The following is a 14,510-nucleotide window of genomic DNA, read 5'->3' as shown; positions in this document are numbered from 1 at the left end:
GGATGCATATACTGGAGCACGTGGTATGCTCATGAGCCATGATTGTAGCTGTTACGAATTGGTAGCTTCAACTATTTTGGAACACTGAACAGAGTCTTTACGGCTCGGGGCATGTGCGCACAAAGGCGTTGAGATCTCCGTGGAACCGCACGGATGAGGTACAATAGGCAAGGCGCGCAGTGTCACGGCGCGATGCTGGCGTGCGCCTGTACAAAGCTTCATCTGGAAGGTGGCGAAGGAAGCACAACGGCTTATAACAGTCGGACAAGGTCCAGGCTCTTCCTACGAGCAGCCTTCCTGGTTTGGGGTTATCAGAGACGCCGATTGCTGGGACGTGGCTTGTTCCTCCGTCTCCGCTCGATGTAGACACCGCTTTCATCACTGCTCAGATGATACTGCCGAACCAATCGATGTACCTGCAAGATGAAGTGCGTCAATATTGCTTGCGTATCCATTCCCAAAGGGCGCTCTTCTGAGCCACGGCCGTAGGCTTCGGCGAGACCGGTAACCATAAAGTTGAAGTTCCGGCCCGAAGCTGTGACCGTTGTTAGCTATTGCAACGTTTGACCTTGCTCGGTAAGGCCTTGCGAAACAAGCGTGCAGATGGACGCTGCCAGAAGATTATCGAGATCTGCTGAAGGCGCAGCCAGTGGTTCCAACGGAGACACTGGTGCACGCCAGGGGCAACTACCGCTGCAAGCCACTCGCTTCTCCTATGCACAACAACCGCAAATGAAGGATGTTAAACGAAGGACGCCAGCGAGGAATGCTGTCAATTCGCCTTTCGGCCAATAGGATGCTCCGCATCGCGTCGTTCCCGGAGTTGATAGGATACCCGCACGCGAGAGCCGCTCAATTGTCTAACTCCACTCACAGGGCCGTGGGGGGCTCGTACGGGAGGAAAACCTTGCAACGCCTGTACGTCAAGGGTTGCGCCATGAGCATGAGAACCTTCACCGACTTTACGGTTCTCCCCCTTCACAAAGCGTGGGAGCAAGGTCTACAGAACATTCTTACGGCATCTTGTCAGGAGGTTGCGTTGGTATACGCGATCCAAGCCCAGGCCTAAAAGCGGGCAGGGGTGATGACGATGCATCAGCGAATGCCATGGATCGAAGCAAACTGCATGAGCACGTATTCTGTGACGAGGATGGCGATGCGCTGCTCCAACCCACGCCACCCTAAACGCCATAAAAACGCAATCATCTCAACGCGGCGGCATTGACAGATGCTATGTAGCTAGAGTCCGCAATGGCTTTTGTGTGCTGTGGATATTCCATTGGAGGCGCTCGTTTACCGTGAGCCCGGGCTAGGGCCCTGTCAGAAAGTGGCCGGGTTATCGATCGACAATATGCTTAACCGCCCTCCTGGGTCGATCATCCTTAGATCGTCATATGCGAGGCGTGCATGCAAGAGATCTGTCATACTTTGGCTAGAACCAACGTATCGACAGACTTCTGCCCCTACTGAGATGCTTGCCTCGCCTAACGAATGTTTCTATTGGCGCTTGCCAGCCTGCATCTATCAAGGAAATATCGTAAGCTTGTGTCACAATTGACGTGCTTTAGCAGCGCCAATGGCTTGCCCAAACCTGCCGGCTACTCGCCCGCCGCCGCTACTGCATGCGCCATGGTAGATTAGGTACACCACACAGGAACGCCTTTCCAGGATGCTGGCGCAGAGGCAGCTGTAACTCGCTTACTTTCTGCAGGTCTGAGTTCAGAATCGCACGCTGGCGTATGGCGATGACGCTTGAGGCACCTTCCGCCGTGGGATCGCAATCAACGGAAGCCTCACTGCAGGGAGATTTACCTGATGCCTTCCTCACCGCGTAAGCTCCCATATCAGGTCACCCAAATCGAACCGACTTCAAGAGTCCTGCGAACGTGGCTAAGACAGCAGCCTCCAACCCAAGACTCTGGTGCAGACATGATGTTGTGCTTCTGTCGCTCTTCTAGCTCGCATGTCGCAGTATCCAGTTTGCCGGTCTTCCCGACCTAGCGCGACTGTAGCTGTCGTGTCAGCATACCGTCTTTGATTACCTCAATAAGATGGCCACCCAGTTAGGAGAATACGGCCCAGTAGAACCGCATCCTCAGTCTTCACAAGGGTCTGCTGAGCTGATGCATGGCGATGGCGCTGCTGATCGACGCAAGAAGTTACAAAGCCGACAGCTTTTGTCCTGCACGAAGTGCAGAGTACGGAAGGTCAAGGTCTGTTGCAGCCCACAAAGTATACTGGTGCAAGCCTAACGCTCCCATAGTGCGATCGGATAAAGCCGTGCTCCGCGTGTTGTGCAAGAGGCCAATCCAAAGAATGCGAGTTCGTCGTTGGAGAAGGCAACGACTACAGTCCCATTCAGCAGTCATATGAGCTTCGCAAGCTGCGTGCAGAGAACCAACACTTACGCGAGCGCCTTCAAGCTGCGACGCTTTCGCACTCGGCTGGTGAGAATGACATCGGAGACGCAGGGCTCAAGAGCCCCTGTGCTGCAGGTAAAGCAGCGGGTGTCCGACAGCGCCGCTTCAGGACCGGAGAACGTATTGACAACCTGTACTTCGGCACGCCGGGCCTGGCCAACGTAGTTAATGACTTCGCACATTTGCAACTTGGCATGCAGTCACTTACATACACAACACCGAAACCGCTTCCACTACCGCGAGCGCAGGATATGTACGGTGCACAAGACTCCATGTACCCCTTCCCGGTCGTTCAACATTGGACTGGTGAGCACGCAGTCGACGGCCTTATTCGCGTCCTGCCGAAGCGGAATGAGCTCTTCTCAATCTTGGACTCCTTCCGACACCGTGCGCCGTTGAGCTCCTTCCCACACTCTCCCGAAAGTGTATCGAAGAGCGAAGTTGAGCGCTTCCTTGAAGATGTCGAAGGCAATTCGGTGAGGAGCCCTGATATGCTGGCCTTGATCTTCGTCACGCTTGCGACAGGATTGCAGATGGGCGAACATGATCGGAGAGGAGGAAAATGGGTCAAGGGTGCAATGGCGGAGACGATGAAACAGGCAGATCTCTACAGCAGGTATCGCTTTGCCTCGTCGAGCGCGTTGTACTGACTATATGTCCAGTCGCGGCAAGCATGCAAGCACTCCGTAACGCCTCATACATGAACCAGCCTACACTGCTTGGCATCCAGACTCTCGTCATAATGGGACCTTACCTCACGAACAGTGGCCGCTTTCTCGATGCGTGGACACTATTCGGCACTACCATACGCATGGCTCACTCCATTGGCCTGCACCGCAACCCACAATGCCTGGATCCAACGCGACCGCTTCGAGAGTCCATGATCCGCCGTACACTTTGGTGGTGGATGCTCCATATGGACCAACAGTATTCCGTCACGCTTGGAAGACCGCTGGGCATTTCGGGCGTGGGTGATTGTCCTCCGCCTGAGTCTCTAACAACGAATCCTACGGTCTTGCGACTCGGCGAGTTCGTCGATCACTTTACTATCCTGGCGCGGCAGATCTTGGGTAGCGATGGCATGATGAGCGTAACCAAGATCGATGAGTTTACCGACAAGCTACTCGGTCTGTGGGATACAATGCCGGCAGCGCTGCAATTCAATGAAAGTTGGTCGCGGAAGGAGACTCAGCTGCCGGATTGGCCGCTTCAAGTCACGTCGGCGAGTAAGTGGAAGGTGTTTGTGGGAAATCTCTAGACTAAGCTGACATACCGCAGCGCTGTTTGCCAAAGTCCAGTCATTCTTGATCTTACTAAACCGGCAGCGCATCGAGCGCACCCAAGCCTCGTCATCAGGCAACAGCTCGCCATCCCAACCCATGATGCCACCACCAGCCGCTCCACCAAATTTTAGCAACAACACCGTAGAGCTCATATCACATACCGCACCGTTGCGAGGGAGGTCACTAGTCATCATATCGTCGTTGCAACTTCTCAAGGCTTTCCTGTTCTTCCGTCACCGCGAGCCAGCGGTGCTGATCTGCTGGAGCGTAGGCCAGCAAGCCTTCAACGCCTGCATGATCCTGATCATCGACGCTTGGGAGACCGGCGACCTGCTGAACCGATGGCTGGTTGAGGAAGCCTTCGTCGTGTTCTCCGAGCTGGCGGAGAATGGAGTCCATAAGCTTGCTAAGCTGGCCGTCGACCGCATCTCTACAGGTCTAGCACAGCTCGGACAGCGTCAAGCGGAGCATGGGCGGCGACAATCGAGCGCGCAGCAACAGCCATTAACCTTGCAGCTGGACACGGCATCGACGACTGACCTGTCTGGCGACGCTGTCATGGGCAACACCGGGATGTTCTTACTCGAGGATTCTTGGCTGCAATCGTACGCTCCTCAACTGTTTGAGCCGCTTAGCTGGCAAATGGCTGGCAGAAGTGCTCTGCCCTCGCCGCCAAGCAGCACAGCCACCATCGGCGTGCCCTCGCCTGCCATACCCATCAGCCATGTCACTGCCGCCCCCTTTCCTGTTATATCTCCAACCTTCGTCTCCGGGCCAATACCGGTCACGAACTCACCGTACGCTATGGGCCTACAGCCACGGATGCCGGTCATGGGTCAACGCGGAACTTCATATCAACAGCAGTCACATCCATTCCCGGTGGGGCTCCCTTTCCAGCAATCGTCGAGTGCTTTTACGCCGATCAACATTGCCTCGCAGCAAGTACAAGGCCAGCACTCGCCGCAGACGCAGCAGTCGTTTTCTCACGCTAGCGGTCCTCGTCCGCGTCATGTCACTGTGGCGGCTAGCGCAGGTAGGGGACCGCAAGGAGTGCACAAGCTGAATCAGGTGCCTGGGCGCTCAGCGCGACGAACGAGATAGCGGCAGGGACTGGCTTCGCTAGAGAAGTTCGGAAGGCAGATCCGGTGTAGTTGACACGTGCAGGTGGGAAATTGATGGTGCGTTGGCCTATAGTGGACTCAATTGTCTTACTATTGCATCGATCGAAGCAAGCGTTGAGATGGCGCATTTAAAACCATCAGTAAACCTATGGATTCGTTTTGAATTCACTTTGAACAACCGTACTACATCGTCAATGCCAAGCTACGACATGCCAACAGAGGTGGTGCTGTGGTAGTGCGATAAAATGACGCTACGCTTCGCCCCTCGCGCACAGAACGAATATTTCGCGTCAAGGCAGGGCGAGCGACTGTTTCATCCGCTATGGCTCCGCCAAACTCGTCATAATATATAATCGAAGACTCCCACAGCGATCGTCAAGCGCATCCGCTCAATCTGCCGAGCGAAGGAAACCACAATGCCCCGCTGTTTCACGCCCCCCACTCATCCGTCTGCCTTTGATTCGTACCAGCCGTCCTCGTCACCCGGTAGCTCCAGACCTGGGCAGAGCTACGGTCCGGGTACCTATTCGCGGGAACCAGCGTCAATATGGAGAACATCTTAAATTGCAACGGTATACGCCGTCATGATTCCTGGAGAGCATCGAAGGACGTTTGGTGCCCTTCAAGCTTTGCCCACAGCAGATTGGAATCCAGACCTACCTCAGTTCCAACAGCAGAACCCGCAAAATCAACCGGAATCGAACTTGTTCAGTGCTGGGAAGGCTGAAGCAGACGACATGAACGGACATACTAACGGCCACGCCAATGGCTCCCACACCGCCGACACGTCCAAGCCCGTGCCACTCTGGATAGCAGGCGAGGAAGTGACCACAGACGCGACCTTTGACATCACAAGCCCATCGACGGGTGAGAAACTGTGGTCCGCCCACGGCGCCTCCCCCAAGCACGCCCTGCAAGCTCTCGACGCCGCCGAAAAAGCGCTCAAGACATGGCGGCGCGCCAAACCCGCCAAGATCCAGGAGATCCTCCTCAAGGCCGCCGACATCATGGAGTCGCGCAGCGAGGAGCTCGCGGGCTACATGATGCAAGAGACGGGCGCGTTGGAGGGCTTCACCCAGTTCAACTTGACCACGACAGTAGCCGACCTGCGCGATGTCGCGGGCCGAGCGGGCAATATCCTCGGCGCCATCCCCAACACCATGCACGACGGTCAGGCCGCGCTCGTGTTCAAGGAGCCGTACGGCGTCATCTTCGGCATCGCGCCGTGGAACGCTCCCTACATCCTCGGCGCACGCGCGTGGGTCTACGCTCTCGCCGCGGGTAACACGGTCCTGCTCAAGGGCTCCGAGCTCTGCCCCCGGACCTTCTGGGCCTTCGGCTCCATCATGAAGCAAGCCGGCTTGCCCGACGGCGTGCTGAGCGTCATCTACCATCGTCCCGAAGACGCCGTGGCCGTGACCAACGCCGTCATCGAGTCGCCCATCGTGAAGAAAGTCAACTTCACCGGCTCCACGCTCGTGGGCTCCATCATCGCCTCCAAAGCCGGCAAAGAACTCAAGCCCGTCCTCATGGAGCTTGGCGGGAAAGCCTCCGCGATCGTGTGCGAGGATGCGGATGTGGAGAAGGCGGCGTTCCAAGTCGCGCTTGGCTCCTTCCTGCACGCCGGCCAAGTCTGCATGGCGACCGAACGCATCCTCGTGCACCGCTCCGTCCTCGACCAGTTCGCCGAGGCGCTCAAGGGCGCGGCGGAGAAAGTCTACGCCCCCGCCAACGACGCGCCCGTGCTCGTCTCCAAGGCGACGGTGGAGAAGAACCACAAATTGCTGTCTGACGCCGAGTCCAAGGGTGCCAAGGTGCTGTACGGTGATGTGGCGGCGAAGGAGTCCTCCGCCTACCGCATCCGTCCCGTCATCGTGAGTGGGGTGAAGAAGGAGATGGATATCTTCTACACCGAGTCCTTCGGCCCGACGGTCTCGATCATCGCCATCGAGTCGGATGAGGAGGCGATTGCGATTGCGAATGATACCGAGTACGGGCTTAGTGGGGCTATCTTCACCGAGAGTCTGGGGAGAGGGTTGAAGATTGCGAGGGAGATTGATACGGGCGCTGTGCATATCAACTCGATGAGCATTCAGTAAGTTTATGAAATCTACGGAGATGTCGGTCTGGAAACGGAATGCTAACGAAGATCTCACTCACAGCGACGAACCTCTCCTCCCTCACGGTGGCGTCAAGAAGTCAGGATGGGGCCGTTTCAACGCACAATGGGGCATCGAGGAGTTCTTGAAGCTCAAGACGGTCACGTATATGGAGTAACGCTAAGAATTGATTGCATTCCGTCAAATTTCATCATCGATTTTACCTATTCAGTAGGCAAAGTATGCGTCGGACAATTGCCAACCCCCTTCGTATCCCACCACTGCCTCAGACACGCGCGGTGAAATTTGCACAAACATTCCATCCGTCCCAACTCGTCGCCCGGTTGGAACTCCTCAAAGCAGATGACGCACTCGGTCTGTTGACCGGAGTCGTCGATGCAATCCTTCTCCCCAGCGCGATAGACGAACATGCCCCTCGGACGATAACTCGTTGATCGCGGACGGGAAGAAGCCGCGTCTGAAGGCGCTGAGGTCGACGCAGCAGCTTCTGCGCCCGTGGAGGTCTGTGGGATTGGTGGCGGATGGGCAGCTGTGGAGGTGGATGGCGTGGAGCTGAAACGCGTCGCGATGCACTCTTGGATGTGCTTTTCGCGGACTTGCTCGCCGGGGGGCATTTCATTGCCGCAGACGGGACACTCGTCTTCCTCGCGGATCTGACGGCGGGGGGGTGGTGGTGGTGGTGGTACTGGCATTTGAGTGGATGGTCCGGCACCTATGGTTGGTGGTTGGGGTCTGTTGAAAGGTGGTATAGGCGCGGGGAGGGAATGTGCGTTGGTGGGTTGACTGTGCGACTGCGAGTGAGAGTGAGAGTAGCGATCGCTGACGGGACGACCAGGTGGGCCGAACATTGTCCTGGGGGCGGGAGGTGCGAGCGGGGTGGGACGGTCGTGGCGATCTGAAACACTTGTATTCGATACTTGCGGTGCAGGTACGTTGCGTGGAGCGGAAGCTGTTGCAGCAGGCTGATGGGACTGGCTTCTTGTTCTGCCTGTGGTAGGTGGCGGAGGTGGCGGCATGGGAGCGCGGCGATACTGTCCGGGCCCACTCACGGTTTCGGCGCTGGCGTTCCTCGCACCTTCTATCAGCGGCCGTGGCTGCGGACTCGCTCCGTCATTACTCCTCGTCGGCGCTGCATCAGGTGTCCACGGATCGGGAACACATGGATTGCATACCCTGACCACCTCACCGCCGCCTAGCGCTCGGCTGAATGGACTGTCGGGCTCGCTGGCTGCTGGCGATGAGAGGCCTGCCTCTTCGTACGGGTTCGGCGGCTGCACGATGTACTGCCTAGGTATCGTGATGCGATGTGGCGAGCATGCGGCGCAGACCACGCGGCCGCATTTGCGGCAGTGGTGTTTGCGGTACCAGAAGCTGAACTCGGTCTGGCATACTGGACATCGTGTGACTTCGGAGTCCGGCTGCCATTTGGGCAGGACGATATCGCTGCCTCGCCGCAAGCTCAACCCTGACGCTCCCGTATCATCCACACTGCTGAGACGAGGCGGGACAGCCGTTCGCTGCCGTGGCGGAGTGGTCAGGTCTATCGCCGTCTCCAGGGACCTGCCGGGCTGGTTCGGCGCAGAAGCAGCGCTCATAGCAGCCGGTCTGATGGTCCTACTACTCGAGCCGGAGGTAGCGGACGTTGCGTATGGGTAAGGGCAAGGTCGTCTCCCCGGCTCGTTCGACCCCGTATGTCTTCGTTTACGCTCGGCGGAACTCGAACGCTCTTCCGGCGTTGGTGGCTGTGGTGCAGCTAGTCCTCCAGTCCTCACGAACTCTTCCCACGAAATGTGTGTGGTTCTGTCGGGCTCGTGAACGAAGGTAGTCCCGTAACCAGGCTGATTGCTTGGTGTTTTGCGGGGATGGCTCATCGCTTGCCAGTGTCGCGTGCTCTCCCACCACTGCTGTGCCCGGTGGCCAAGCTGACAAATACGTGCTGGACTGCTGTAGAAACCTTTCGCATATGTGTACCTGGAAATCTTATCTGTCTTGATAGCAGTCTGACGATGTAGCAGTAGCAGTAGCAGATAACACACGGGGAACCTGGATGGGGGGATCAAGCAACAGCTCTCCGCAGATGGTAAGCTTCACGTGCCAGATGCCCAGATCCGATGGCGGCAGGGCCCGCAACTCAATCTACAGGCGGCTCGGAATAGCTGCGTCTAGATGGGTCGAAGGCCCAGAAACAGCGACATCCCGCTCATCTCTACGACCGCCGTCTATCCCATCAGAGTCAGGGTAGTCTGAGGCGGGCTGTAGAACAAGACTCATCTCCCTAGTGGCATGGTGTGACCTTGTTGGTTCACTCACTTCTCCAAGCTTGCAGGTCACATGCTAGCGTGTCACGGCGCTTCGGCCGACCTGCCGAAAGCGCACGAGGAGGGCGCGCATTGCTTGCGAAAGCTCTTGCCGCTCGTAGACTTCCATTCACGCATCGGGTAGCACACTCGTGCCTTCTTGATAAGTCACGCACAACATGTCATCAGATCCACGCAGGCGTCCGGCGGCGCAGCAGCCTCCTCCTCCACCTCCGCCTCCGCCAGAAACAGAAGCCGACATCAACACCGCTGGCTTAGACGGCATGGATCACTCAGGAACAGAGTCGCAGCAGAACACGCGCCAACGGCCGGGAGAGCCAGATGCAGGAGCAGGAAGTGGAGGCAGTGGCGGCTTCAAGCTCAAGTTCTGCACCGTCTGCGCCTCGAACGTACGCCCGTCATACCTAGCGTGACGACCCGAAGCCGGCCACTGACGGCAGTGCTGTAGAACAACCGCTCAATGGAAGCCCACCTCCGCCTAACCACCGCCCCCTCACCATACCCCACCATCTCCTTCGGCACCGGCTCGCTCGTCCGCCTGCCCGGCCCGTCCATCTCCCAACCGAACGTCTACCACTTCAACAGCACCTCCTACGCCGCCATGTACAACGAGTTGGCTGCCAAAGACCAGCGTTTATACCGCGCCAACGGCATTTTACCCATGTTGGAAAGGAACAAGGGCGTCAAGTGGGGTCCGGAGCGATGGCAGGACTGGCAGGTAGGCGTGCCGAGGGTGGGAAGGAGAGCTCCAACACCAGGGCAGAACCAATCGGAAGCCCAACGGGAGGCAGAGTACAAGACAGACAAGGGATACATGGGCACAGAGGCAGGTACGGTGGATATCGTCATTACGTGTGAAGAGCGGTGCTGGGACGCTGTGATCGACGACCTTCTGACTCGAGGCTCGCCGCTCAACAGACCGGTGCATGTGTTCAACGTGGATATCAAGGATAACCATGAGGAGGCGCTTGTGGGCGGGAAGGCGATCCTAGAGTTGGCCGATGCGCTAAATGGTGCTGCAGCAGAGGAGAGGGAGGCTTGGGGTCAGAAGACGGGTGGAGGGATGAATGGGTTTGATTCGGGGCATGCGGGTGCAAGAGCTGGGTTTGATGAGAGGGTGCCCGACATTCTGGCGGAGTGGCAGGAGAAGTGGCCCACGCTGCCGGCGCTTTGGACCTTGGCGTGGTTCTGACATCGCCATTCAAAAAGAATTCGCGACCCTCAGAGCAATGGCAGAAGCCGCCAACCCGCAGCCAGAACGAACAACAGGGATCGAGAAAATGGATATCGATTCCATGGCACTCTTTTCCAACTCAGCAAGGCGTAGCCTCGGAAGAACTTTGGTCCGAACGCCGTCTGGAAGCACCTTCCTGTTTATCAACAAGCGCTCGCTTTCCAATCGGACGCCATGCCCGCCTAGGTATGCAGTATTTAATGTGGCATAATGCGTTCCTGCTACAAGTGGCGAGTGGGCAGAGAAGTAAGGCTGTCCCGGACGTGTATCGTCGGTTGACAAAACCTGAAGTGCTTCTAAGCTTCGACGCACCAACTCGAGCGGAATTGGCATCATCGAGAACTTGCCGCAGATGGCGAGCGTTGATTTACATGTCAACGGCGCGGCAATGGACGCCGACGAGCCATCATCACAGAACATCTTTCCTGGCACCACGCTTCCGGAGAAGGCACCATCAGCGAAGAACCGATTGTCGAACCCGCAGATTCCGCCACAGATATCAGCTGGCCCGTCAATTGATGGCAAAAAAACTACCGTAACACTCTACGAGCCATCCTCTCTCGTAGATGACCCTATCATACCGGCAATGGTACCCATGATCAACGCAGCTTTCCGCGACCAGCACTTGCACTCTTCCAAAGCCGGCCGCATCATGCCTGCCAGCATTGATCGCCTGCCAAAGCACGAAGACTATTTGAAGCAGGTCGGCAACGATCATGGCACGTTCGTCTTTATACTTACGACGACTGAGACGGGCGTGCCTATCGCTACAGTGGCCGCGCACCGTTATATCGCGCCTGTGTACGTTGCAGTTCAAAACAGCGGGCGACGCACCGCTTTCGACCGCATGCGGAGGCCGGAGGGGATGGAGGATGCGGAGTTGTGGGAGGTTAAGTTGCTCGCCGTGGACGTTGCGTGGCAGAAACGAGGATTAGCTAGTTACTTGATGAATAATGTTGAGGCAGAGGTGCGGCGACGGTTTGTGGCTAGTCGAGCTGAAGCTGAAAAGAACGATGAGGCGCAGTCGAAGAGGTTGTGTATGGTGCTCACTACCGTCAAGGAGGCCAACCATGACTTCTACCTTCGAAAGGGGTATAAGCTCGACTACGAGACGAGACATGAGATAGGGTACCTGGGAAGTGAGACGGGCTTTCGAGTTGTGCATATGAGTAAAGTGATGGTCGTCTGATCCTAACCTCAGGCGAGCTACGTGGCGTGCTGCCTCTTCTGCGACTGCGCAGGTAAAAGATAGATCATACAATCCAGCGAGTGTCCTCTCCGCTTGCTGCGGCCGTACAAGCCTCAAACGCCACAGATGCGACCTGCTCAAGACTTCAGCGCTCACTCACATACCCCGCCGCCCTTCCTCTTTCCCTGTACGTTATCATACGCAAGACGAAACCACTATCCCGCTTCCACGCTCATCGAATCGCACCAGCCAGCAGCTGCATGGCTAGACCGCACTCCCTCGCCGCCGCAGCCTGCCTCGCCCCATTCGCATGTTGAATCTCCGCCAGGTCAGCATTCGCCTTGTCCACATTGTAGTGCATCCGCTGCCCATGTCCGTGAAGATGGTCCTTCTTACACTGGCACTTCCTCAGTTCGAGAAACCGTAAGGTACGGTTGAGGCAGCGAAAGAGCGCCTCCTTCAAGCCCGGCCTCAAGCTCTGATCCAGACATTCCGCCTCCCTCGGCCGATACCTCAACGTCTCTTCCTCCTCCGCGTGGACGAAGACGTGCAGGCCGGCCGCGCGGAAGCGCCGCGTAAACTCTTCGTACACTTCGTCGATTGCGCGCGCGAAGAAGTAGTGCTGGTACACGGCCGTTCCGCTCAGAGAATTGACGTACTTGGCGATGGTGGAGTTGACGAGCTTCCATTCGGGAAAGTGCACGGGGTTGAGCTCGCGTGGGGTGATCATGTCGTGGAGGAGGCCGGCTTGGATGTGGGACCAGATTTGGAGGAGCAAGGGCGCGTTGATGCTGAGCACGGTTTGTTGGTCCTCGGCCAGCTCCTTGTCAATGTCCGCGCAGCTGCGCTCGAAGTTCTCATAGGCCCTGTAGCGATCGTCGTGGTGGTAGACGCCGTCGGTCAGACCGTAGCGCAGGTCGTCGGCCTCGCGCTTGGGGAAGATCTTGGTGCGGCAGTGGGGGCAGGTGGCTACTTCGGGGCCCGGTTCGACGGTCTGCACCCATGTTAGAACGCATTGCTTGCACAGGGTGTGGTTCTTACCGCAGGGGAGAGCGATCAGGTCGGGTGCATCTTGCTCTCCGCAAATGCAGCAGCCCTCGCCATTGAGGATGACCGGTTCAAGCTTCGGTTCAAGCAGGCGTGTGGCGTCTTGCTTGCGTTTAGGCTTGAATCTAGGTTGAGTCCAGTCTCGCTCCTCGAACGAGGCGAGCTGAACACGAACGTGCCTGTATGCGCGGTCAGTCTGTCTAGTGCTTAGCAGAACCAGGTAGGTAAGCCAGTGCAGGGAAGGGTTTTCGTTGTGGAATTTGTGCAGAATGCGCAGCGGTAACTCGTATTCTCTCGCGTTCTCGTCCCAGACGCCGCCTGGGTGCAAGAGCTTGGTGACGCGCTTGAGGCGAGCCCACACGGTGACAACTCCGGAGGTTTCGTTCTGGACTTCGTAAGTCACCATGCTAACAGTGGAGTGGCCCATGTAGACTTCCACGACGCACATGTCCTCAATCAACGAGTGGAAGGCTACTTCAGTGGTGCTGAGCTCTAGGTGGCCACCCGGAAACGGCTGTGCTGCGGTGATTGTGAAGAAGCTCGTCTCCTCCTCGTTGTCCCGCCCCGCATGAGCCTCGACGGCGTTGTCGTGGATCAAAGGCAGCGGCTCGTAAAGGTGCTTGGTCATCGGATTGCCGTTCATGTCATCTAGACTGTAGCCACTCTCATCGCCAAGGAGGATGCTTAGGTCTGGGTACAATACCTTAGTCATGTGATGAGGCCTGAAGGTAGTCTTGCGAAGCTGGTCGTGCGCGACACGGATGGGGTCATAGCTGGTCATGTTGGCGGAGTAGGAAATGTGCGGTATGCTTGGATGCGAGATAGACGAAGATCAGGGAGTTGCTATGTTGTTGAACCGTAAGGAGAGGCGGCTGTCCGAAGAACGAGAGGACGGGTGGTTGGAGAGGCCATTTTAAGCGTCAAGGCGGTCAGTACAGACAATTCCATTCTGCTGCGGCACCTTCACGCCCACACTGTCCGTCACGCTGCTGCGAAGGCAAAGCTGCATAGCAAGATAAGTGAGATAAAGAAACAGATAAAGAGATGAAAGATGTGAATTCCATTGTGAGGTGGCAGAAATAAATGCTTTGTTATCAACCTACCTCGTTGAGGGTGTGTAGAGCCGCAGGGACAGGGAGTGGCGGCGACGGACTGGTATTAATCGTACGGTTCGGTGAGTCTCTTCGGTCGTCGGATATATCCTGGACGTGTATGCTAGGAGCACTCTGCGCTCATGGAGAAGGATTGTCCATCTGGGCAAGGAACGCACACCGAGCGAGGGCTCATGCATGCTGGAGCGTTGCTCGATGGCGGACTTACTCCGAAAAATCCGTGTGTTAATGCCGTAGAGTCGTATAGATATGTCAAAAGCTCTCACGTAGCGACATGAAAAACCTTGCCATTGCGTTGGCAATGTTGTCATTGTGCACATCCGCCAGAACCTGCACGGCCTTCCAATCCATTGTGTAGAAATGCTTCGTGTTGAGTGTGCACCATTGTCTCCAGGCCTGCTCGGCGTGTCACGTGCTATTTCGACACTTCTGCTAGACGAAGGTGGTCTCCATGCTACATGGACAGTGATGGTTGATAACAGGCGGTTGCCCAATGCGCACAATTTCTCTTCACTGCCGCATGCCATGCGTGCAATCCTCCTTCCCAACCACAGCCCGCACAATAGCTGCCGCGATGGGGCCACCAACCATGAGCGGCCAAGGCTGATGTGAGCTTTCTGGGCTAGTGATGATGAAGTTGCGTTCTGTGGTGAGCTTGCCGTAGCT

General features: G+C 56.9%; 9 protein-coding genes across 9 annotated transcripts; 5 read left to right on the top strand and 4 right to left on the bottom strand.

Annotated features, from left to right (window-relative positions):
• Positions 1–86: 86 nt before the first annotated feature.
• BAUCODRAFT_30280 (uncharacterized protein) lies at positions 87–596 on the bottom strand. The gene has a single exon (XM_007674803.1). It carries the CDS (start codon positions 377–379, stop codon positions 98–100), a length of 282 nt encoding a protein of 93 aa, XP_007672993.1. The 5' UTR covers positions 380–596; the 3' UTR covers positions 87–97.
• Positions 597–603: 7 nt separating this feature from the next.
• BAUCODRAFT_119434 (uncharacterized protein) lies at positions 604–795 on the top strand (the record flags this gene model as incomplete). Its single annotated transcript, XM_007675178.1, has 1 exon — positions 604–795. One exon carries the CDS (start codon positions 604–606, stop codon positions 793–795), a length of 192 nt encoding a protein of 63 aa, XP_007673368.1.
• Positions 796–1,805: 1,010 nt separating this feature from the next.
• Positions 1,806–5,106, top strand: BAUCODRAFT_353091 (uncharacterized protein). The gene is made up of 4 exons (XM_007675177.1): positions 1,806–2,213; positions 2,264–3,032; positions 3,083–3,646; positions 3,699–5,106. Exons 1-4 carry the CDS (start codon positions 2,052–2,054, stop codon positions 4,802–4,804), a joined length of 2,601 nt encoding a protein of 866 aa, XP_007673367.1. The 5' UTR covers positions 1,806–2,051; the 3' UTR covers positions 4,805–5,106.
• A 455-nt stretch (positions 5,107–5,561) lies between these two features.
• Positions 5,562–7,101, top strand: BAUCODRAFT_63852 (uncharacterized protein; the record flags this gene model as incomplete). Its single annotated transcript, XM_007674932.1, has 2 exons — positions 5,562–6,919; positions 6,987–7,101. The coding sequence occupies 2 exons, from the start codon at positions 5,562–5,564 to the stop codon at positions 7,099–7,101; spliced, it is 1,473 nt and encodes a 490-aa protein (XP_007673122.1).
• A 46-nt stretch (positions 7,102–7,147) lies between these two features.
• Positions 7,148–8,815, bottom strand: BAUCODRAFT_119431 (uncharacterized protein; the record flags this gene model as incomplete). Its single annotated transcript, XM_007675176.1, has 4 exons — positions 7,148–7,656; positions 8,062–8,215; positions 8,273–8,703; positions 8,779–8,815. 4 exons carry the CDS (start codon positions 8,813–8,815, stop codon positions 7,148–7,150), a joined length of 1,131 nt encoding a protein of 376 aa, XP_007673366.1.
• Positions 8,816–9,525: 710 nt separating this feature from the next.
• BAUCODRAFT_64218 (uncharacterized protein) lies at positions 9,526–10,454 on the top strand (the record flags this gene model as incomplete). Its single annotated transcript, XM_007674949.1, has 3 exons — positions 9,526–9,651; positions 9,711–9,995; positions 10,050–10,454. 3 exons carry the CDS (start codon positions 9,526–9,528, stop codon positions 10,452–10,454), a joined length of 816 nt encoding a protein of 271 aa, XP_007673139.1.
• A 197-nt stretch (positions 10,455–10,651) lies between these two features.
• Positions 10,652–12,113, top strand: BAUCODRAFT_353118 (uncharacterized protein). The gene has a single exon (XM_007675175.1). It carries the CDS (start codon positions 10,849–10,851, stop codon positions 11,683–11,685), a length of 837 nt encoding a protein of 278 aa, XP_007673365.1. The 5' UTR covers positions 10,652–10,848; the 3' UTR covers positions 11,686–12,113.
• On the bottom strand, positions 12,114–13,613 carry BAUCODRAFT_353117 (uncharacterized protein). Its single transcript, XM_007675174.1, has 2 exons — positions 12,727–13,613; positions 12,114–12,679 (listed from the first exon to the last, which is right to left on the bottom strand). The coding sequence occupies exons 1-2, from the start codon at positions 13,511–13,513 to the stop codon at positions 12,543–12,545; spliced, it is 924 nt and encodes a 307-aa protein (XP_007673364.1). The 5' UTR covers positions 13,514–13,613; the 3' UTR covers positions 12,114–12,542.
• On the bottom strand, positions 13,614–14,474 carry BAUCODRAFT_353055 (uncharacterized protein). Its single transcript, XM_007675173.1, has 2 exons — positions 13,836–14,474; positions 13,614–13,735 (listed from the first exon to the last, which is right to left on the bottom strand). Exons 1-2 carry the CDS (start codon positions 14,369–14,371, stop codon positions 13,714–13,716), a joined length of 558 nt encoding a protein of 185 aa, XP_007673363.1. The 5' UTR covers positions 14,372–14,474; the 3' UTR covers positions 13,614–13,713.
• Positions 14,475–14,510: the final 36 nt, after the last annotated feature.

This window comes from Baudoinia panamericana (assembly GCF_000338955.1).
Source record: "Baudoinia panamericana UAMH 10762 unplaced genomic scaffold BAUCOscaffold_2, whole genome shotgun sequence".
In the NCBI taxonomy this organism is placed as follows: Eukaryota; Fungi; Ascomycota; class Dothideomycetes; order Mycosphaerellales; family Teratosphaeriaceae; genus Baudoinia; species Baudoinia panamericana.
Note: the sequence above shows the minus strand (reverse complement) of the source record. Positions and strands in the feature narration are given on the sequence as shown.

Bases quoted from the DNA above. Each gene is read 5' to 3' on its own strand.
- BAUCODRAFT_353055 (XM_007675173.1), bottom strand. From the start codon at position 14,371: ATGGCATGCGGCAGTGAAGAGAAATTGTGCGCATTGGGCAACCGCCTG. The intron at 13,736-13,835 runs GTAGGTTGATAA...CTTGCTATGCAG, and splicing joins CTCTACACACCCTCAACGAG to CTTTGCCTTCGCAGCAGCGT.
- BAUCODRAFT_353117 (XM_007675174.1), bottom strand. From the start codon at position 13,513: ATGACCAGCTATGACCCCATCCGTGTCGCGCACGACCAGCTTCGCAAG. The intron at 12,680-12,726 runs GTAAGAACCACA...ACATGGGTGCAG, and splicing joins CCTGATCGCTCTCCCCTGCG to ACCGTCGAACCGGGCCCCGA.
- BAUCODRAFT_353091 (XM_007675177.1), top strand. From the start codon at position 2,052: ATGGCCACCCAGTTAGGAGAATACGGCCCAGTAGAACCGCATCCTCAG. The intron at 2,214-2,263 runs GTCTGTTGCAGC...ACGCTCCCATAG, and splicing joins GCAGAGTACGGAAGGTCAAG to TGCGATCGGATAAAGCCGTG. The intron at 3,647-3,698 runs GTAAGTGGAAGG...GACATACCGCAG, and splicing joins GCTTCAAGTCACGTCGGCGA to CGCTGTTTGCCAAAGTCCAG.
- BAUCODRAFT_30280 (XM_007674803.1), bottom strand. From the start codon at position 379: ATGAAAGCGGTGTCTACATCGAGCGGAGACGGAGGAACAAGCCACGTC.
- BAUCODRAFT_353118 (XM_007675175.1), top strand. From the start codon at position 10,849: ATGGCGAGCGTTGATTTACATGTCAACGGCGCGGCAATGGACGCCGAC.